Genomic DNA, 22996 nt, shown 5'->3' on the forward strand with positions numbered 1-22996 from the left:
AATCCCCACCTGCCAAAATTTGCATATCCCTGCTCCCTCCCAGGGGCCCCTTCCTCCTCTCACTCCCCAACGAATCACCTCCCACATGCAAATTCCCCCCTACCTCATAATCCCCACTGGCCAAAATTTGCATATCCCCCCTCCCACCCAGGGGCCCCTCCCTCCTTTCCCACCCCAGCCAATCACCTCCCACATGCAAATTCCCCCCTACCACACAATCCCCACTTGCCAAAATTTGCATATCCTCCCTCCCACCCAGGGGCCCCTCCCTCCTCTCCCTCCTGGACCAATCACCTCCCACATGCAAATTCCCCCCCCCACCCCCAAAGGGACTGGAGACCCAAAAGGAGAAGGCAGCCCCCCCTCCTCTGTGGACCCCCTTCCCATTTGGGCCAGAGCTTCCCTTAGGTGTTAAAGTGTGTTAAAGCACTGAGCTGCTGAACTTGCAGACCCAAAGGTCCCAGGTTCAAATCCAGCGGGAAGGTAACGGCGTTCCATGCAGTCATGCCGGCCACATGACCTTGGAGGTGTCTACGGACAACGCCGGCTCTTCGGTTTAGAAATGGAGATGAGCACCAACCCCCAGAGTCAGACACGACTGGACTTAATGTCACGGGAAACCTTTACCTAGTCAACGTTTATGTAGTCAATGTTTTAAATACATTGCAATGTTTTGGTGCTAAATTTGTAAATACAGTAATTACTACATAATGTTACCGTGTATTGAACTGCTTTTTCTGTCGATTTGTTGTAAAACATGATTTTTTGGTGCTTAATTTGTAAAATCATAACGTAATTTGACGTTTAAAAGGCTTTTCCTTAATCTCTCCTTATTATCCAACATTTTTGCTTATGCAACGTTCTGCCGGCCCGTTTATGTTGGATAAGTTAGACTCTATTGTAATAAAGGAATGACATTTTACCACACCATTGCATATAATGTGTCATGAGCATCCACAGATTTTGGAATCCATGGAGAGAGCTGTAACCAGTCAACAGTGGATACTGAGGGGGGCTCACTGGATATCAATAAAGCTATACGTTGGTATTAATAATATATACAGGGAGAGGACAGGAATAAACAGCCTTGTGTGTTGGCAGCATCATACAACACATACGGAAAAAATATAAAAAGTATTAGAATGTTTCAACTGACTGCAAAAGTGTGAGGCATGAACCATGTCTTGCACAATGGTGTCTTATGTTCTTGGGGCCCATTCCAGTGGTGGACATGATCAGGGACAAAAGGTCCAGGGGCAAAAGGGTTACTCCAAAAATATCATATTTGATTTATGGCAAGTCTCCTTGAAACTCCCTTCTCAACTCTCTTTGGACTTTACCTTTTCACACTTCCAGTCACATTTTAAAATTAATTTGTTCAAAACTTAAATGTGAGGCTGGATCTACACTGCCCTATATCCCAGGATCTAATCCTAGATTTTCTTCTTATCCCAGATTATATGGCAGTGGGGACTCATATAATCCAGTATAAATCAAATAATATAGAATCAGATCCTGGGATATAGGGCAGTGTAGATTCACTATGAGGCCCCTTCCACACTGCTCCTTTATCCCAGGATCTGATCACAGATTATCTGCTTTGAACTGGATTATATGAGTCCACACTGCCAGATAATCTAGAATAAAAAGATAATCTGGGATCAGGTCCTGGAATAAAGGCCAGTATAGATCCAGCGTGAGGTCCCTTCCACACTACCCTATATCCCAGGATCTGATCCCAGATGATCTGCTCTGAACTGGATTATATGAATCTATGCTGCCAGATAATCTGAGATAAGTAGATAATCTTGGATCAGATCCTGGGATATAGGGGCCGTGTAGATCCAGCCTGAGGCCCCTTCCGCACAGCTCCTATATCCTAAGATCTGATCCCAGATTATCTGCTTTAAACTGGAGTATATGTCTACACTGCCAGGTAATCCAGGATAAAATAATCTGGGATCCGATCCTGCGATGTAGGGCAGTGTAGATCCAGCCTGAGACCCCTTCCATACTGTCCCTATATCCCAGGATCTTAAACCAGATTATCTTCTTATCCCAAATTATATGGCAGTGGAGACTCATATAATCCAGTTTAAAACAGATAATCTGGAATCAGATCCTGGGGCATAAGGCAGCGTAGAAGGGGCCTGATTTCCGTTATTAATTCCAATGAGTTTGACATGGGGGGAAAACAAACCTCAATTAAGGTACAGTAAAGTCTCACTTATCCAACACTCGCTTATCCAACATTCTGGATTATCCAACGCATTTTTGTAGTCAATGTTTTCAATAAATCGTGATATTTTGGTGCTAAATTCGTAAACACAGTAATTACTACATAGCATTATTTCGTATCAAACTACTTTTTCTGTCAAATGTGTTGTATAACATGATGTTTTGGTGCTTAATTTGTAAAATCATAACCTAATTTGATGTTTAATAGGCTTTTCCTTAATCCCTCCTTATTATCCAACATATCCGCTTATCCAACGTTCTGCCGGCCCGTTTATGTTGGATAACTGAGACTCTACTGTATCTGTTTTTAAGTGTGTATACCTTTTTTGGGATACCCTGTTTAGAGCACGATCAGATGAAAAGTGGGGCTCTTAATACAGGAGGATTAAAGGCATAATAATCTATCCACACTGACATTTCTATGCAGTTTCAAACCAGTATTGTAATGGGGAAAATGCAGACAATCCTGGAACAAATTGGAAGCCTGGAAGGGGAGGGATTTGCACCAATCGCAGAGTCTTGATCATTGAAGAAGGTTGCTGGAGTTCTCAGGAGTTTGTAGGAAGCTGCATGTAAAGGATAATCTTAGATTGGGAGGAGGGGAGGGGGCTTGATCTCTCCTCCATGCAATTGGGATAGAGGGTTCCCGATTCTCCCCATTTCTCTGATATATATATTTATTCTGTATATACTTGAGTAAGCCGGGTTTTTCAGCCCTTTTTTAGGACTGCAAAAGCCCCCCTCGATTTATACCCGAGTGAGGGTCCTGGCCGGCTTATATTCGGGTCGGCTTATACTCGAGAATATATGGTACATTTATTATTTTTCTCTATTATTGTTGCATTTATTATTTTACCCTGTTATTGTTACATTTATTTTACTCTATTTTTGTTGTTACTATTACATTTATTTTACTCTATTTTTTATGATTAATACATTTATTTTTTCACTCTGATATTCTTATTGCTATTGCATTTATTATTTTACTCTATTATTACATTTATTATTTTACTGCATTTATTATTTTACTGCATTTATTATTTCACTCAATTATTAAAAGTATAGATAAGCACATTTACTTTGAAGAAGATGAGAATAATGATTTAATCAGAGTTAGATTAAATTAGAGCTTTATGTAAATATTCAAAAACATTTAACCTACGGATGCCTCAATTAATGTGATTTTATTGGTATCGGGTTGGCTTATACTTGAGTATATACTGGTGTGTGTGTGTGTGTGTGTATACACACACACACACACACACACACACTAGGCTGGGAACCCAGCGATGCCTGGGTTATTTGAAAAAGGCATGATTTGTTTTTGATTTTTAGGTATTCTCAGTTTGGAGTGGGTGAACTACAGTTCAGAGAATCGTGGGTCAATCCTCCCCAAATCCTGCCAGTATTCAAAGTTAGCCATTTTGGGTCTGTGTACTGAGTGTGGTCTAGATCTGTTGTTGGCTGGTCATCGCCTGGCTGCAGTGCTTTGTGGATGGAGGTGAAGTACCACAACTCCCAGAGTCCCGAGGCAATTGTCCCGAAACATCTGTCAGTGTCCATCGCAGGCTATGTTGAGTCGTGTGCAAAGTTTGATCCAGATCCATCGTTGGCTGGGTTCAGTGCTCTTTGGATGCATGTGAACTACAACTCCCAAAATCAAGTCCCATTCCCACAAACCCCTGCAGTATGTTCAGATGGTCATGAGGCTTCTCTGTGCAAAGTTTGGTCAATTGTCGGTGGGGGTCACTGTTTCTCTGGATGCAGGTGAACTATAACTCCCTTTCCCCCAAACTTGTCCAATATGCTCTTTTGATTATGGGGGCTCTGTGTGCCACGTTTGGTCCTGGTCCGTCATCGGAGAGGTTCGGAGTGTTCATTCATTGCAGGTGAACTATAAATCCCAGTACCTACTACTCCCAAATGTCCAGGCCAATTCCCCTCAAAACCCACCAGTATTCAAATCTGGGCGTATCAGGTATGCATGGCAATTTTGGCCCAGAGCCATCATTGTTTGGGTTCATAGCATTCTGGGTGTAGGTGAACTACAACTCCTCTACATTCCCCAGTAGGAGTCACAGTGCTCTGACTTGATGCACAGTGAACTACAACTTCCACCATGTGAAGCCAATCCCCCAAACTCCTCCAGTAAATTTAGTTGGTGCTCAGTTCTGCTGTGTTTGTTATGCAGACAGATTGGAAAGGAAAGGGCAGTAGGTGGGGTCATGCAAATTTCACAGCAATGGAGAACCCTGGGATGTCTGCCTATGGTGGAGGAAAATGCAAAATCTAGGATGAAATGGTCCCCAAACGAAAGCATTCCTTGGGTGGTGGGCCGTACTGTTTGGGGAGGACATTGGCAGGGGCTGAGGTTACATGTTCATTGTGCTCACTGTAACCTGCAATGTCAGTTGATGGAGTGACTCAGTGGCTCCTCAGCACTGGGAACTATAGCTTGTTTGTGGAGGCGGAGGCTGTCTGTGTGGGCAGACACCAGTGCCACATACACAGTGCCATCAAAAATACTGCTTGCTTACACTTGAAAATTACCTAGGGCTGGCTCTGCTAGTGGGGATTGTGAGGTAGGGGGAATTTGCATGTGGGAGGTGATTGGCTGGTGCAGGGCAGAGGGAAGAGCTCTTCGGAGATGTATATAATAGTCCTCACTTACTTTTTCTCATAAGTTTTTCTTGAGCATTTTCAAGTTTTTTTCAAGCTGCTCTGAGTCCCCTTCAGGGTAGAAATATATGTAGTAAATCAATAAATAATACATTTTTCTTGTCCTCTTCCAGTCCTCTGGAGCCACAAGGAACGCACGCGGAGGAGCTCTCTCCCCGGACGCAGATCATTGAAGTGAGGCCAGCGTCCAAGGTAAGGAAGGAGGCCTCTCCCTCCCACGAACCTTCGAAAAATATAGGCAGTCCCCAAGTTTTAAAAAGATAGGTTCTGTAGGCTTATTCTTAAGATGAATTTGTTTGTAAGATGGAACAGGTATATGTTTAAAGTGTAACTCCAGCCCAGATTTTTTTTTTCGTGTCAGGAGCAACCGGAGTTGTTTCTGGAGTGAGAGAATTGGCCGTCTGCAAAGACGTTGCCCAGGGGACGCCCGGATGTTTTGATGTTTTACCATCCTTATGGGAGACTTCTCTCATGTCCCCGCATGGAGCTGGAGCTGAAAGAGGGAGCTCATCCGTGCTCTCCCCGGGTGGGATTCGAACCTGGCAGCTTTCAGGTCAGCAACCCAACCTTCAAGTCACGAAGCTTTTATCCCCTAGGCCATCGGAGGCTCCTTACTCCAGCCTAGAGAGAGAGAGAGAGCGAGAGCGCTAGTGCTTTCATAGAATCATAGAGTTGGAAGAGACCTCATGGGCCATCCAGTCCAACCCCCTGCCAAGAAGCAGGAAATCACATTCAAAGCACTCCTGACAGATGGCCGTCCAGTTTCCAAAGAAGGAGCCTCCACCACACTCCGGGGCAGAGAGTTCCACTGCCGAACAGCTCTTTGGATAGCATTGCTGGATGACCATCTGTTGGGTGTGCTTTGAATGTGATTTCCTGCTTCTTGGCAAGGGGTTGGACTGGATGGACCATGAGGTCTCTTCCAACTCTTTGATTCTATGATTCTAAGCAGTTGGCAAAGTGGAACTTTGGGCAAGTTGGTGTAGTGTGTGCATTCCTTCAGTCAGCTGTTGACTTATTATGACTCTATTAATTTCATAGGATTTTTTAAGATAAGGCATACTTAGAGGTGTTTTTACCAGTTCCTACTCTGAAATCTAGTGTACAACACTTGATATATATTGTTGGCCCCCAATCAACGTACTAACCTGGGCTGACCCTGCTTAGTTTTCAAGATCAAGCACAAGCTGGTGCCTTTAAAATATTTAGGTAGGGACCACTTTTTATGGACTAATTTCGTATCTGAAGAAAGCTCTGTACTTGATATTCACGAAGCATTAGTGACATCTATTTATATCCTGCTTTTCTCCCACAAAGGGACCCAAAGCGGCTTCCAGCTTGTTCTAATGCAATTACATGCAAAATAAAACCAACAACAATCAACAACAAATGCCATATAAAATCAACAACAACCAATAATAAGCAATTAGTAAAACATAAATAGAATCCTACAGTTGGAAGAGACCTCGTGGGCCATCCAGTCCAATCCCATTCGGCCAAGAAGCAGGAAAATCTCATTCAAAGCACCCCCGACAGATGGCCATCCAGCCTCTGCTTAAAAGCCTCCAAAGTAGAAGCCTCCATCACACTCCAGGGCAGAGAGTTCCACTGCTGAACAGCTCTCACAGTGAGGAAGTTCTTCCTAATGTTCAGGTGGAATCCCCTTTCCTGCAGTTTGAAGCCATTGTTCCGCGACCTAGTCTCCAGGGCAGCAGAAAACAAGCTTGCTCCCTCCTCCCTATGATTTCTCCTCACATATTTATACATGGCCTTCATTATGTCTCCTCTCAGCCCTCTCTTCTGCAGGCTAAACATGCCCAGCTCTTTAAGCCGCTCCTCATAGGGCTTGTTCTCCAGACCCTTGATCATTTTACTTGCCCTCTGGACACTTTCCATTTTGTCAACATTTCTCTTCAATTGTGGTGCTCAGAATTGGACACAGTATTCCTTGGTCTGACCAAGGCAGAATAGAGTAGAATAGCATGACTTCCCTGGATCTAGATACTCCTATTGATGCAGGCCAAAATCCCATTGGGTTTTTAAGGCATTGCCACTGTGTTGGCTCATGTTTAACTTGTCCACGAGGGCTCCAAGATCCATTTTGTAACAACTGGTACTTGCTCTTATAACTGAAATACACTACCACATTGTACAGACTTTCAGAATGAAGATTGGATTTATTCCAGGGATTGTTATTTTCATCTTAAAAGCTTCAAAAGGATGAAAGTATGTAAAGTCTGTGTTGCAACATCTGTAGAGAAAAGTGTAAATCAGGCATGGGCAAACTTTGGCCCTCCAGGTGTTTTGGGCTTCAACTCCCACAATTCCTAATAGCCGGAACATTAGTTCAAGGTAACAAGTCTAGTTGTTTTATACCTTCAATTTTCCCATCTGTGAAATGGTAATGTGGTCCTCATAAAGATTGCAAGATAATCTTCTCACTAAAGTTGATTTGTAGGGCTCCACTCAGCGCCCTCCCAGGCTCCCACAAAACTCCCACTGGCTCCCACAAAACCTCCTAAACCTGGCTCTAAGCATTACAAAAAATTAAAACCAGGACAGTAAATAAAGAATAACAATTTGAAAACACGTGAATTGCAGACAGGAAACAATCAGGGCCAGCTAACTCCTCCCAACAAAGTATTCCACCAGGCAGGAATTAGCCGGGGTTCAAAGCTACAAGAAAAGTCCACAACAGTTCCATACAATTGATTCCACTATCACACAGAATAAAAACATTATTCCTAATATTTAGGTGCTTCATTTCCTAGTTTTAGGTTAGATTAGGTCATTGTGCCTTCAAGCCATTCCTAACCATGCCATCCTGTCGTGACACAGCTGCCTCTTAAAAAGCCACACACATAAAAAAAGCCCAACTACAACACATTCCCTACACCAAACTGGTGGCCCATTTTATTTTATTTTATTCTAACTGATCTTATTTTTATCTGATTTATATGTTAACTGTGTTTTTTATGATTTACTGTATTGTTTTGGTTAAGGTAACTGTTTTGTATAACTGCTGATTTTATTGTGTTTTGTATTGCAATGTGTTTTAACTGATTTATTGTTTTGTATTTCGGGCTTCTGACCCGTGTAGCCACCCCAAGTCCCTGCCGGGAGATGGTGGCAGGGTAGAAAAATAAAGTTACTTACTTACTAACTTATGGCAATCCAATCACAGGGGTTGCTTGGCAAGACTTGTTCAAAGAGAGGATGCTGCTGCTTTCCTCTGAGGTTGAGAGAGTGTGACTTACTCAAGGTCACCTAATGGGCTTCCATAGCACAGCAAAGAATTTGAATCCAGGTCTCAAGAGCCATCGTTCAATGCTCAAACCACTACATTGCTGTAGAAAGGGACAATGGCCCTTTCTACACTGCCATATAAAATCCAGATCATCTGCTTTGAACTCTGCCTCTTCTTTCTCTCTCTCTCTCTCTCTTTGGGGACATCTACACTGTAGGATTAATGCAGTTTGACCCCATTTTAACTGCTGTGGCTCAATGCTATGGAATCAAGGGAGCTGTGGTTTGATGAGATCCCAGCACTCTTTGGCAGAAAATAATAATAATAATAGCAATAATAATGTGTTGTCAAAGGCTTTCATGGCCAGAATCACTGGGTTGCTGTGAGTTTTCCGAGCTGTATGGCCATGTTCCAGAAGCATTTTCTCCTGACGTTTCGCCCACATCTATGGCAGCCATCCTCAGAGGTTGAGATCTGTTGGAGACTGGGGAAGAACCTACAGCCCGAAAAACCTACAGCAATCCAAAAAACACCATGCTTTCTCAAAATGTTGATTTCCCCCCCCCCCCCCATTAGTGTTTCTTTGTATTGACTCTTGTTTTCTAAAGTTTTAATTTGTATTTATTTTACTCTTGGTAACCGAGGGTTATATATACATCTTAGGACCTAAGTACCCTAAAAAGTACCAACTCCTATCTAATTTTGGAAGCTAAGCAGAGTCAGCCATAGTTAGTACAGTAGAGTCCCGCTTATCCAACCTTCACTTATCCAATGTTCTGGATTATCCAACACAGTCGGCCTCCTGCCCGGATCCACAGCTATTTCTTTAGGCAGCAAGGACTGACGTTTTTACAGATTTAACTTCCAACAATGTTCTTACTGCAAGTTTATTTTATGCAATTCTATCTTTATTTGTCAATTTGTTTAAAATAATAGCCAATGTTTTTGTAGTCAATGTTTCCTATACATTGCAATGTCTGGTGCTAAATTTGTTAAATATAGTAATTCCTACATAACATTACCATGTATTGAACTGCTTTTTCTGTCGATTTGTTGTAAAACATGATGTTTCGGTGTTTAATTTGTAAAATCAAAATGTAATTTGATATTTATAGACTTTTCCTTAATTCCTCCTCATTATCCAACATTTTTGCTCATCCAACGCTTTTATTTTTCAGTGATTGGGTTATTTTTGGGGGGGGGGGCAAAATTCTGTTCGCTTACACTTGAAAATTACCTAGGGCCGGCCCTGAGCATAGGGAAGGGTTAACATCCCTGTGGTGTTTGTTTTGTTGTCTGCACCAGTTCAGAAGATTTCACCTCACTTTCTGTCCCTGGGATCATTCGATTTTGAATGTGTTACAACTACACATGTTCATAGAAAGCCTAGCTCTTATACTCAAGGTTTGTGAGTCCAATGATACAAAGTTCATGTTCCACATAGAACACTGTGCATTCAAATCTATATGTTCACGACCAGTTTTGACTGTGTAATCTTCCTCAGGTGGTAGTTTATGGTAGTTTATAAATTCAATGTATAAGTATCATCGACGGAGTGGACCTACAGGGAATACATATGAGTGGCTAGAAACACTTGTATATTCCGTCGATGATACTTATACATTGAATTTATTTACTTGAAGAACTTGCTACAGTGGAAAATTGCCTATTCCACTGTACCTTCATAAACTACCACCTGAGGAAGACTACACAGTCGAAACTGGTCATGGATGGTTATAAAGTTTGGATTTATTTAAAATTTTGGATTCAAAAAGGATTTACAAACTTGGACATATAGGTTTGAATGCACAGTCTTCTATGTGGAACATGAACTTTGTATCATTGGACTCACAAACCTTGAGTATAAGAGCTAGGCTTTCTATGAACATGTATATTTGTAACACATTGATTACTGTATATACTTGAGTATAAGCCGACCCTAATATAAGCCAAGGCACCTAATTTTACCACAAAAAAACTGGGAAAACATTGACTCCAGTATAACCCGAGAGTGGTAAATTTCAGAAAAAAACCAAATATCAATAAAATTACATTAATTGAAGCATCAGTAGGTTAAATGTTTTTGAATATTTACATAAAGCTCTAATTTAAGATAAGATTGTCCAACTCTGATTAAATCATTATTTTCATCTTATTCAATGTAAATGTGCTTATGTATCCTTTTAATAATAATATTTATTTATTTATTTATTTGCGACATTTATATACCGCCCTTCTCACCCCGAAGAGGACTCAGGGCGGTTTACAAGTATATATACATACAATATATTATATTATACAACTATATCGCAATATTATTAGTAATATTGCATGTAATATAAATATACAATTATAATACAGGAAAATAATACATGTAGTAATAATAGTAATAATAAATAATAATAAATAAATAATAATAATAATACGGGAAAATAATACATGTAGTAATAGAGTAAAATAATAAATATAATAATAAGATCAGAGTAAAATAATAAATGTATTAATAATAATAATAATATTAAAAATAGAGTAAAATAAATGTAATAGTAGCAACAATAATAGAGAAAAATAAAAAATGTAATAATGCCAATAATAATAGAGAAAAATAATAAATGTACCATATATTCTTGAGTATAAGCTGACCCAAATATAAGCCAACCAGGACCCTCACCCAAGTATAAGCCGAGGGGGGCTTTTTCAGTCTTTAAAAAAGGGCCGAAAAACTAGGCTTATATTCGAGTATATACAGTATATTGTTTTGGATTCTGCTTTAGGAATTCTCACCTTTCCTATATAAGGATGGTTTTGGTTTAGAGACATGTATTTTGAATAATTTAATATAATTTGAAGCTCCACAATCCTTGTCTGCACATTAAATCTTCCATGACTGTAGCATATAGATGACAAACTTATAGTTTATATTATTGGATTATATTTCTGTTTGTAGTGGCCTTTTGCCTTTATACTTTGGGGAATCCCTTCTCTGTATTGTAGACTTCAGGCAGAGTCAGGGTTAGAAGTCAATAATGAGAATAAATTAATGTGATTCAAAGCAGGGCTGTAAGACGGAGGGGAAAAAATTAGAGAACTAGATAGTCCATTTGAGAAGGTGATTAGGAAATGTTTGAGAGAGGGGAAAAAAGGTGGCAGGAGATCTGTACAAATAAATCATAACGGTAAAAGAAGAAATAGAGGAAATTTTCCAAACATGGAGAATGGACATGGAAATTGAGAGGGAAGACATCCACAGAGAAATAAGTAATATAGCAAAATAAAAGTACAATGTATTAAGATGAGCAAGAAGGAAAATGTTATAAAAATGGACAGAACTCCTGCACAACTTTCAGGGTTTTTTTTTTTTAACCAGGGATAAAGGATAGATGTTGGCATGGTTGTGAACAAAGATGGGTGTTTAATCACATGATATGGGAATGTGATTGAGTGCAAGAATATTTATTTATTTATTTATTTATTTAAAACATTTATGCAATTTTGACCTGATTGCCCCCATTTTATCCATTGATTGTGATGTTCGTTTTATCACCTTCCCTATCTGTTTTTATGGTTGTTTTTGTATCTTGTGCTTTTAATTTGTTTATTGTATCTGAATATTACATTTATATTGTTTTTACTTACTGTATATGCTCGAGTATAAGCCGACCCGAATATAAGCCAAGGCACCTAATTTTACCACAAAGAAACTGGGAAAACATTGACTCCAGTATAAGTCGAGGGTGGTAAATTTCCGAAATAAAAATAGATACCAGTAAAATTACATTAAATGAAGCATCAGTAGGTTAAATGTTTTTGAATATTTATATAAAGATCAAATTTAAGAAAAGACTGTCCAACTCTGATCAAATCATTATTCTAATCTTCTTCAATGTAAATGTGCTTATGTATCCTTTTAATAATAATAGAGTAAAATAATACATGTAATAATAAATAGAATAAAATAATAAATGCAATCATCATCATCATCATCATTTAATTACTTATTAATCGCCCTCCATTCAAGATGCTCTAGGCGATTTACAAGATAAAATTGTAAAGGGTAAAAATATATACATACAAATACAGTAGAGTCTCACTTATCCAACACTCGCTTATCCAACATTCTGGATTATCCAACACATTTTTGTAGTCAATGTTTTCAATACATCGTGATATTTTGGTGCTAAATTCGTAAATACAGTAATTACTACATAGCATTACTGTGTATTGAACTACTTTTTCTGTCAAATTTGTTGTATAACATGATATTTTGGTGCTTAATTTGTAAAATCATAACCTAATTTAATGTTTAATAGGCTTTTCCTTAATCTCTCCTTATTATCCAACATATTCGCTTATCCAACATTCTGCCAGCCCATTTACGTTGGATAAGCGAGACTCTACTGTATTGATAAAATTAACATAGATTAAAAGCTCTAGTAAAGAGCCAGGTCTTGAGTGCTAGGGTAAAAGGCCCTAACTCACGCATGGCTCTCATATAATAATAATAATAATAATAATAAGAAGAAGAAGAACAAGATCAGAGTGAAATAATAAATGTATTATTAATAATAATAAAAATAGAGTAAAATAAATGTAATAGTAGCAACAATAATAGAGAAAAATAATAAATGTACCATATATTCCCGAGTATAAGCTAACCCAAATATAAGCCAACCAGGACCCTCACCCGAGTATAAGCCGAGGGGGGCTTTTTCAGTCTTAAAAAAAGGGCTGAAAAACTAGGCTTATACTCAAGTATATACAGTATATTGGTTTTAACTGTCATATTTGTTTTGTTTTGGGCTTGGCCCCATGTTAGCTGCCCCGAGTCCCTTTGGGGAGATGGTGGCAGGATAGAAAAATAAAGTATTATTATTATTATTATTATTATTATTATTATTATTATTATTATTATATTCTGCCCTTCTCACCCTGAAGGGGACTCAGGGTGGAGCACAACCTATATATAGCAAACATTCAATGCCAGAACATAAAATAAACCATAAAAATACATAAACACTAAAATCAGTTATCTTCACACTAAAACCATTATTTAAAAGCATCGCAAGTCGGATGCGAAATTTCCTATTGCTGCTATTGTTGCACTGCCCCAAAGGCTTGGTCCCACAGCCACGTCTTTACCATCTTTCTAAAGGACAGGTGGGAGGGGGCTGATCTAATCTCACCAGGGAGTGAGTTCCATAGCCGAGGGGCAACCACTGAGAAGGCCCTGTCTCTCGTCCCCGCCATTTGCACCTGTGATGGTGGTGGGACCGAGAGCAGGGCCTCCCCGGAAGATCTTAATCTCCGCAATGGTTCATAGAGGGAGATGCGTTCAGACAAAATACTGCAGAATGATTGAAGCAGAAATCAATATAATGTTAAATCTACAAATAGTAATAGTTAATAGAAATGTACTACATGCAAGGATAACAGGAGTGAAGAATATAAAAAAAGAAAAATTGGTTGACAAATTAATAGCATGTGCACAAATTATTTTAGTGAGGGATTGGAAAGATAAAACAAAATAGACACTGATGAATTGGTATAAGTATATAGATAATATGTTAAATGTGAAAATAACGAATTGCAAATGGAACAATATAGATAAAATTGAAAAGGTTACAATAATTAAGAGGATGTGGGAACCAGTTAGGAATTATTTAGAGAATGTGCTAATATGTGGAGTGGAAAAAATTGGACCGAAATCAATATTTATTTATTTATTTGCCCCATTTATACCCTGCCTTTCTCACCCCGAAGGGGACTCAAATGTATTTCAAATGTAACTTCTGTAGTTTACTGTATAAATTGCATGTATAAGGAGGGGAGGGTGGGAGTGGGATAAAACAATAAAATAACAATAAAAAAGACTAATGGATGGGCCTAGGACTATTATTTGAATTTGCATGATTTTAATTGATGTTTTAATTGTTTCAATTTTAATGGTAATTGTTTATTTTGGAATTGTGTGTTGTTCACATCGAATTGTTGCCTGTTGTAAGGCTGCCCTGAGTCCTTTTCAGGGTGAGAAGAGTGGGGTACAAATGTGGGAAATAAATAGAAGGGGCCCCGAGGGCCATCCAGTCCAACCCCTTCTGCTAGACAGGAAGGCCCACCCAATCCCTCCTAACAGATGGCCATCCCTTTCGACACATCCAGCCTCTGCCTAAAAACCTCCAGAGAAGAAGGCTCCCGCATGCTTTCTTTGAAAATCTCACAATCTTGGTGAATGAAGGGGATGCTGTGGATGCAGCACACCTCAATTTCAGGAAGGCCTTTGGGAAGGTTCCCCAAGACACAAAGAAGCCAGTAGAATGTGGGCGAGACAGTGTTCCTGTGAGGTAGATCAGGAATTGGTTCACAGGCCAAAGCCAGAGGATGCTTCTGTCCAGTGGCTCCTCTTTCTTCATCCTGGAGAGAAGGGACCAGTGGGGCACCATCAAGAGGGTCCTGTCCTGGGCCTTTCAGGGCTATGTAGCGTCTTCATTGAGGACTTGGATGATGGAATCCATGTGAAAAGGACTTAGGAGTCTTAATAGACCGCCAATTGAACACAAGTCAAGGGTGTGGTGCAGCAGCTAAAAAAGCCCATGCGATTCTAGGTTGCATCAATAGAAGCATAGTGTTGAGATGGAGGGAAGTCCTAGTCCTAACATGCTATGCTAGTTATATATATATGTGTGTGTGTGTGTGTGTGTGTGTGTCGTATACAGTAGAGTCTCACTTATCCAACACTCGCTTATCCAACGTTCTGGATTATCCAAGGCATTTTTGTAGTCAGTGTTTTCAATACATCATGATATTTTGGTGCTAAATTCGTAAATACAGTAAACATAGCATTACTGCGTATTGAACTGCTTTTTCTTTCAAATTTGTTGTAAAACATGATGTTTTGGTACTTAATTTGTAAAATCATAACCTAATTTAATGTTTAATAGGCTTTTCCTTAATCTCTCCTTATTATCCAACATATTCGCTTATCCAACGTTCTGCCGGCCTCTTTACGTTGGATAAGCGAGACTCTACTGCAGGAGTCCCCAAACTTTTTAAGTGGAGGGCCGGTTCATGGCCACTCAGACTGTTGAGGGGCCGAATTATCATTTGAAAAAAAAAATACAAAGAGATTCCAATGCACACTGCACATGTCTTATTTGTAGTGCAACCCCTCCAACAACATTTATTTATTTATTTACTACATTTATACCCCACCCTCTCTCACCCCGAAGGGGACTAAGAGTGACTTACAAGTTGTATGTACATACAATATATTATATTAGCATAGCACAATATTAGCATTATACATTACTATATTGTACTATACCACTGTACTGTAATATTATTAGTAATATTACATTTAATATATAATATGCAATTAGCCTCCGGTGGCTCAGTGTGTTAAAGTGCTGAGCTGCTGAATTTGCATACTGAAAGGTCCCAGGTTCAAATCCACGAAGCGGAGTGAGCGCCTGCTGTTAAGCTCCAGCTTCTGCCAACCTAGCAATTTGAAATGTGAGTAGATCAATAGGTACCGCTCCAGCGGGAAGGTAACGGCGTTCCATGCAGTCATGCCAGCCACATGACCTTGGAGGTGTCTACGGACAACGCTGGCTCTTCGGCTAGAAATGGAGATGAGCACCAACTCCCAGAGTCGGAAACGACTGGACTTAACGTCAGGGGAAACCTTTACCTTTACCTATGCAATTAATATTATTATATTACACAATATTATTATATTGTATTATTATTATTATTAGCCACCCTGAGTCCCCTATTGGGTGAGAAGGGAGGGGTAGAAATACTGTAATAAATAAATAAATAAATAATATATTGTATTACATTATAAGATTATTATCAATATTATATGTATACACAATATATTATATTATTAGGATTACCCAGTATTAGTAAATTAAAGAACAATACAATATTTGAAAATAAAAATAATTTTAACCAACATACTGTGTAAACCTATCAATGGGAAGTGTGGGCCTGCTTCTGGCTAATGAGATAGTCAAGCTAAGTACGATTGTTGTTGTTGTGTCTTCAAGTCATTTTGGACTTTGGGTGAGCCTAAGTCTAAAACTGAGGGTGGGGGCCAAGTCAATGACCTTGGAGGGCCGCATCCGGCCCCCGGGCCTTAGTTTGGGGACCCCTGCTCTACTGTATATATATATATATATATATATATCCATATGTATGTGTGTATATACAGTAGAGTCTCGCTTATCCAACGTAAACGGGCCGGCAGAACGTTGGATAAGCGAATACGTTGGATAATAAGGAGAGATTAAGGAAAAGCCTATTAAACATCAAATTAGGTTATGATTTTTTACAAATTAAGCACCAAAATATCATGTTATACAACAAATTTGAGAGAAAAAGTAGTTCAATACGCAGTAATGCTATGTAGTAATTACTGTATTTACGAATTTAGCACCAAAATATCATGATATATTGAAAACATTGACTACAAAAATGCGTTGGATATTCCAGAATGTTGGATAAGCGAGCGTTGGATAAGTGAGACTCTACTGTATGTGTATATATATATATATATATATATACACATAATATAATTTACAATAATATATAATAATTATAACATATTGTATATACATATAATATTCATAATATTATATTATAATATGATATAATACTAATAATACAATATAATAATATTAATTATATATTATATTTTACATGTAATATTACTAATAATATTACTGTTCCATCCCGCAGAGGTTTGTTTTGCATTTTTTCATAGTTATAGAAAATAGCACCCGTTTGCATTTGCTCCAGGGTTGCTGCAGATTCTGCAGCAGTCTGATAGTTAGGATATTAGCAGAGTTTATAACCAGTTTGCAAAGCCTTGCTGCTATAGGCTGCAAATGTATCAGTTTGTTCTGGAGACCGCCCCTTTTCCTGGGGATAGAAGGCTCCATTTTGAGAAGCCTATTCTGCCTTCTAGACTGAAGGAGAAACATCATAGATGTGCTTGTGTGGCCAAGCCAGGCCAACTCTGAAAAGGCCATCGTAAGTACAAACAATTGATCTGCCTTTAAAACCAGTGCCAAGCATAGATAGAGGAAAGACCTGTTCTTTCTAATAGCTTTGGCACTGGGGCAGAGAACATCTTCGGAGTTCTTTGCCACTGGAGGAAGCCCTAACAACTTCGCCTCAAAAACTAGCTTTGAGCTCAGATAGTTATAGATCTTTGATAGCAGCTCAGAGCTAGGGTGAAGAGGATCTCTGGACCTCTTTGCTTTTGGTGGAAGTTAACCTAGCAACCTAAAGGGCAAAAGCAAGCAAGGAACATCTACAAGGTTTATAAGTTGACTGTTTTTATTTGCAACTTTAATTACAAATGCCAAGTCTGCCAAGGACTTTGTGAAAATAAAATTTTGTTGGATTGTTCTACTTGAAGTGCCTTTGGTTACTGGGATTTCCAGAGCTTCTAAGTAAGGCCCCCGCAGTTCATCTGGGCAAAGGAAGAAGCACATCCTAAAGCTTAAAAAGGTGCCTGGATGTGACGGCATAATTACAATATATTGATACAGTACAATATAGTAATTTATTGCCAGTATTGTACTATGCTAATAGTAAAATATTGTATGTAAATTAATTTGTAAGCCGCTCTGAGTCCCCTTCAGGGTGAGATGGGCGGCATATAAATGTAGTAAATAAATAAATAATACAGTAGAGTCTCACTTATCCAACATATTTGGATAAACAAATATGTTGGATAATAAGGAGGGGTTAAGGAAAAGCCTTTTAAACATCAAATTAGGTTATGATTTTACAAATTAAGCAGCAAAACATGTTATACAACAAATTTGACAGAAAAAGTAGTTCAATATGCAGTAATGCTATGTGGTAATTACTGTATTTACGAATTTAGCACCAAAATATCACGATGTATTGAAAACATTGACTACAAAAACGCATTGGATAATCCAGAACGTTGGATAAGTGAGACTACTGTAGTCTCACTTTGCTTTGCTTTGCTCAGACTTCTTCACTTGGAATAACCCTGTGTCCAGTTCTGAGCAAAGCAATTCAAGAAGGCTGTTGACAAATCCTAGCAGCCTCTGGCACTGTGGCCAATGGGGAAGAATGCTGGGGGTGACAGTCCAAACTTTACTGGGGATTCCAGTTCTTAGAAACAGAGGGGGGTGGAAAGAGGGAGATAGCAGCAGAGAAGCCCTTCTTTGGTGGAACCTTGAGTTTCCCTTTCTTTCTTTGCAGTTTCTGGGGAGATAGAAGCTCCCCTGGGAGGCTAGCAGCCATGAGGTGGAGCGTAAGAACCAGACCTCCGAGAGTGCAGAGAGGTACCTCCTGTCCATGTTTTGGGGGAAGGCTAGGCTGGGGGTTGGGGGTTTTGGGGCGCAGAGATCTGGAGGGGGGCATCCCAGGATGCCGCCTTCTTCCCAGGGGATGGCAAGGGCCTTGGGATGGGGCTGGCCTTGGGAATGGAAGGGAGAAGGCGGCCAGGGATCTCAAACTCTTCTTCTGTCCCTTGTCCTTCTAGCAGCTTCCTCTCGGAGCAAATCCTGACTTCGCCAAAGGACAAACAACCCATAGAGTTGGTGAGTGAAAGAAGGGGGCTGGAAAGGGAAGAGCTTGCCTCTCTCCTTCCTTCAGGAGATGGGTTCTTGCTCAGAGCATCCACTTCCCTCTTCTTCCTCCTCAACAGGGTTCAAAGGAAGTTGGGATCCCTTCGGAGGTCCTGGAGGAGGGGGCGGCCCGGGCCCTCGATACAGAGAGGTACCTCCTTCCCATGGCAGGCAGAGGTCCCCTCCACCCCGCAAGTGAGGCCAAGGGGGCCTCAGCCTGCAGCCTATTCCAGGGGGTTTGGTGGGCTCTACCTGAGAGACAGGGGAGAACTTCTTCTGACCTTGCTTTCTTGTCTCTCTCCTTGCAGTGTCCATGAGCCCCCTCAGAAGACATCAACGGTAAGGGAGGGAAGGGAGTGATAAAAAAGGGGGTGGGCTGCTTCATCTCCATCCCCACACCTCTTTTCCTCTCCCCACCCCTCCTTGTGTTGTGGTAATCTCTGAGCGGTTAGATTCAATTTAACCCTCTCTGGGGGAGATTCCACCAAAAGTGTAGCAGAGTAGCAAAAGCAGACTTTCAAAAAGTTTGAGCAAAGAGAAGCCTTTTCCTCTTAGGATGGCTACTGATTGCAGAGGCTCAGTAAAAGTTCAAAAAACATTTATTCAGGTAAAAAAGAATTCCATTGTAGATAGAAAGGTTTGGCAGCTGTCTAGCTTTCTAGACTAGTTTCTAAGGAAAAATAAGAAAGGAAAAATAACAAACATCTAGATAGTCACATCTTGCCTAGAGGGACAGCAAGATGCTGCTATTAGCTTGAAGAACAAAGAGAGAAGAGACTGAACCAAAATGGTTCCGACCTCATGGTCCAGTTTATTGGGGCCATAAAACATTCTGACCAATGAGAAGTTAGTGTCCCTGAAGATTCACATTTCTACTAACATCAAAGTGAGGGATGTGATGTAAACAGGATAGAAAGAGGGGAAACACAGTAGAGCCTATCTGGGCATGCTTTGGAAACAGGGAAAGGATTCCCTCAATCTAGTCCTATCATCTATCTGACTACATCTAGACTTGAGTGGTCCAGGGTGATTCCCAACACCTTGAACCTCCTACTCTACTCTTCCTCCCCTGGGCTGTCTTCCCATTCCTTCCCTTTTGGCCCCACACCCATGAGGGAAGGGGGCAGCCCCTATTTCACTCCTCTTCTCCATTGTCTTTAACAGGACTCCGAAGCGGCAACGCTGGCTGACATCCCCAGCCTGGAGGATGAGGTATGGGACCCTCTCCCCAGTTCAAGCAGGTGCGTTGCTCTTTGCCAGGAGGGGTGACCGTTGCCTCCCTTCTTGTCCTACCAGGTCTCACCTCTTGTGCCTCTCCTCCAGCTCCATAGGACCCAGCGAAGATGAAGATCCTGCCCTGCACCCTAGGAGATGGTCCTCCCTGGACCCAGAACAGGTAATGCTCAGAGTTCCCCCTGGTGAGGCCTGCAGCCACCACCAAGGAGGCATCGCCCAACGCCTTTCTTAGGATGCCCCATCGACCTTCTAGGTGGCAGGTTTATCCAGAGATGTCCAGCCTTCAGGTAGGCTGCTCTTCTCAGCTCCTGCCATTCCCCAGTGGTCTCTTTGGCCACTGGACCACAATGCCCAGTTCCTTCCAAGATAGGATCACACACACATTCACCTGCCACTGCTCTCCCTGCACTTTTGGCCCAGGAGCCTTTCCATGGCTGCCAGGTGCCATTGTTTCTCTTCTTTTTTCTTCTTCACAGGCAAAACAACACCTGCACCATCTTTGCCTGCTGGTCTGCAGTTCCTCCTCTGCAGAGGTCACGCAGGCAGTGGATTATGTGGCCTGAAAACATCTAAAGATGGCCACGGACCACTTTCTGGAGTCCGATGGGAGGTAAGAGAGCTGGGCCCGGGGGTGCCACTCCCCTATCCCCAGGGGGCCCTGAGCGGTCTCCCCATAGCGTTGGAGCCAAGGTTGACCCTGACTATGGCTCCCTCTTCCCTTTCTTCATTCACAGGGCATGCAGTGAATTAGTAAGCGCCGTACTCAATTCACCCTATTGTTGCCTGGAAGCGGCGCTGGACCTGTTCCTGGCCAAGGTGAAGGAGGGACCTTGGCTGGCCCAGGAGGGCAAGGAACAGGGCAACCCTACTTTTGATGCGGCCACGGTAAGGACCTCCCCACCTGCACTCTGTGTTTAGGGGGCTGGGGAAGGAGAACGGGACCCCCTCTTTCTTGACTTTCCATGGGAACCTTTCCTTGCATTTGAGCCTCCTTCTTTCTCTCCGCAGGCAAGAGCGACGCGGGCCATCGGCGGGATCGTCAGACACATCAGGGACAGCACGTGCCTGGAGGGGTGGTTCCTGGAGCTTCTGCTCGCCTTGGTGACCAACTTCATCGAGGTCACAAGGCCTGGGTTGGAGGCACCCAGCAGGAACCGGAGCAACAGCTACGTTCCTCCAGAGTAAGGAGAGGGTGGGGAGGAAGGTTCTGCGGGACTCCCAGCCCTTTTGGGGGGGCTGAAGGGGGACTCAGACCCTTCACTAGTAAGTAAGCCTTTTTCTTTCTTTCTTTTTCAGAGAACTGGCAAAGATCATCATCGTGCTAGTGAAGAGGGTGGCACCAAAGTCCTTCAACAGGACCTCCGAGAGGATTCTAGAAGACCCCAGCATCTGCCCTGAGGGGATGGCCCTCCAGTTGCAGTAAGGAGCTAAGGGCTGGTGGAGGTTCAGGGAGGAAGCCCAGCTTGTTCTCTCTGGCTGGGTTCCCTCACAGGGGTCTCCCTTGCCTTCCAGGAGCCTCCTCAAGTCCTCCTCCTCCCTACTCCAGCACCTGCATTCCACCTGGGAGAAAGAAGCGCCGCTGGAGCATTCGGCCGGCGTGGTGACCTTCTACATCCAGGTGAGGAGGGTTGTTCAGCCAGGGGTATGGGGTTGGAAGGGGCCTTAGGGCAGAGCTGGGGAGAGGAGAGGCAGTGCTTCCCTTCCTAGCTCCAGCCCTTCATGCTTCTCTTCTTGTCTTTCAGCTGCTGCAGATCGGCCAGCGCCCACACTCCTCGGAGAAGACCTGGGCACTGCTGACGGCCTGGCTCCAACATCACAGCCTGGCCATCCAACATCAGAGCAGGCAGGGCCTTCTCCTGCTCTGCGAGACATACTGGGAGGTAAGCCAGACAGAGCCCAGGCTCTACGCACCACAGAGAGGCTCTTGTGATCATAGGAAGGTAAGCCAGACAGAGCCCAGGCTCTACGCACCACAGAGAGGCTCTTGTGATCATAGGAAGGGCCTTCCCCAAACAAGGGGGAAGGCCTATGGTCGGGAATTCTCTGCATTGACTGTATCCTCCTTTCTCTCTCTTTGCAGACCATGGGCCTTCAGGAACTCCTGGACGGCATCATCGGGGGAATGCAATCACCCCACACTAACATCACCATGGAGTTCCTGAGCCTGGCTGGCCGGCTGGGGCCCCTGCTGCATATTGAAGACCAGGCCCTTGGGAAGGTTCACCTGACTGCCACGTGCCGCCGTCTCTTCCACCATGTGAGTTTTAACCCCTGGGCCTTTTTGGGGAGGGTGCTGGCTCCCCCCTCTCCCCAAGCCCTGAGAAGGGGCTGCATGCAAAGAAACAGGGGGAAAGAAGGTCTCATTTTCCTTCTCCCTTTTAGGAGGCGGCCAAGATCTGAACGGCAGCCCTTGAATGCTTCCGGCATTTCATCTGGCGCCCGGTACATCCTCTTTAGGAGCGTCAGACCATCCGTGACCTCCTGGCGGTGCTGATGCATGTGGAGGATGAGGATGAGGAGGTGGCCAAGGTAGGTGGGAGGGAGGCCCAGTGCTGGGGCTCAGGAGGGAGGGAAGGTAGGAAGGAAAGTGGAACTAACTCAGCTTTCTTCTTTTCTTTGCAGACTGCGAGGGAGACCCTCAAGGAGGCCGCGGAGGTCCTGAAATGGCACCTGAAGGACAGCGTTCTGGCGGAGGACACCTTCAGCTTGCAGGAGCTGCTGCATAAGATCTCCAAGCGCCTGGTCAGTGCCCACCCTGAGGCATGGGAGTCAAGGGTCCTTATGCCCGGTGGGTGGAAGGAGCCCCCTTTTTGACCCCAGTCTCTTCTCTAGATCCATCACTGCAGCACCAGGAGAGAGTTGGAGGAACAGGTGTATGGCTGCCTCCGTATCTTTAAGAGCCAACGTCCATCGGCCAGGAAGGTGGCAGCCATGTTGGTCGGTAAGGAACTGGGAGGGTCTTGGCCCCCTTTGTGCCCACCCC

General features: G+C 42.3%; 1 protein-coding gene across 4 annotated transcripts; it reads left to right on the forward strand.

The window, feature by feature from the left end:
- The first annotated feature begins 17073 nt into the window (after positions 1-17073).
- LOC103278648 (uncharacterized) lies at positions 17074-22755 on the forward strand. Of its 4 annotated transcripts, none has more exons than XM_008109209.3 (16): positions 17074-17197; positions 18410-18492; positions 18693-18750; positions 18858-18928; positions 19086-19116; positions 19942-20018; positions 20101-20173; positions 20490-20623; positions 20748-20898; positions 21022-21194; positions 21310-21432; positions 21526-21631; positions 21756-21893; positions 22094-22270; positions 22396-22542; positions 22636-22755. In XM_008109209.3, exons 8-15 carry the CDS (start codon positions 20589-20591, stop codon positions 22411-22413), a joined length of 921 nt encoding a protein of 306 aa, XP_008107416.1. In that variant the 5' UTR covers positions 17074-17197; positions 18410-18492; positions 18693-18750; positions 18858-18928; positions 19086-19116; positions 19942-20018; positions 20101-20173; positions 20490-20588; the 3' UTR covers positions 22414-22542; positions 22636-22755. The 4 variants fall into 4 exon arrangements, with proteins under 4 accessions (XP_008107416.1, XP_062835587.1, XP_062835588.1 ...); XM_062979517.1 differs by having other exon boundaries at positions 19942-19989; positions 20074-20173; XM_062979518.1 differs by having other exon boundaries at positions 19942-19989.
- Positions 22756-22996: the final 241 nt, after the last annotated feature.

Source organism: Anolis carolinensis, chromosome 4 (genome assembly GCF_035594765.1).
Source record: "Anolis carolinensis isolate JA03-04 chromosome 4, rAnoCar3.1.pri, whole genome shotgun sequence".
Taxonomy (NCBI): Eukaryota; Metazoa; Chordata; class Lepidosauria; order Squamata; family Dactyloidae; genus Anolis; species Anolis carolinensis.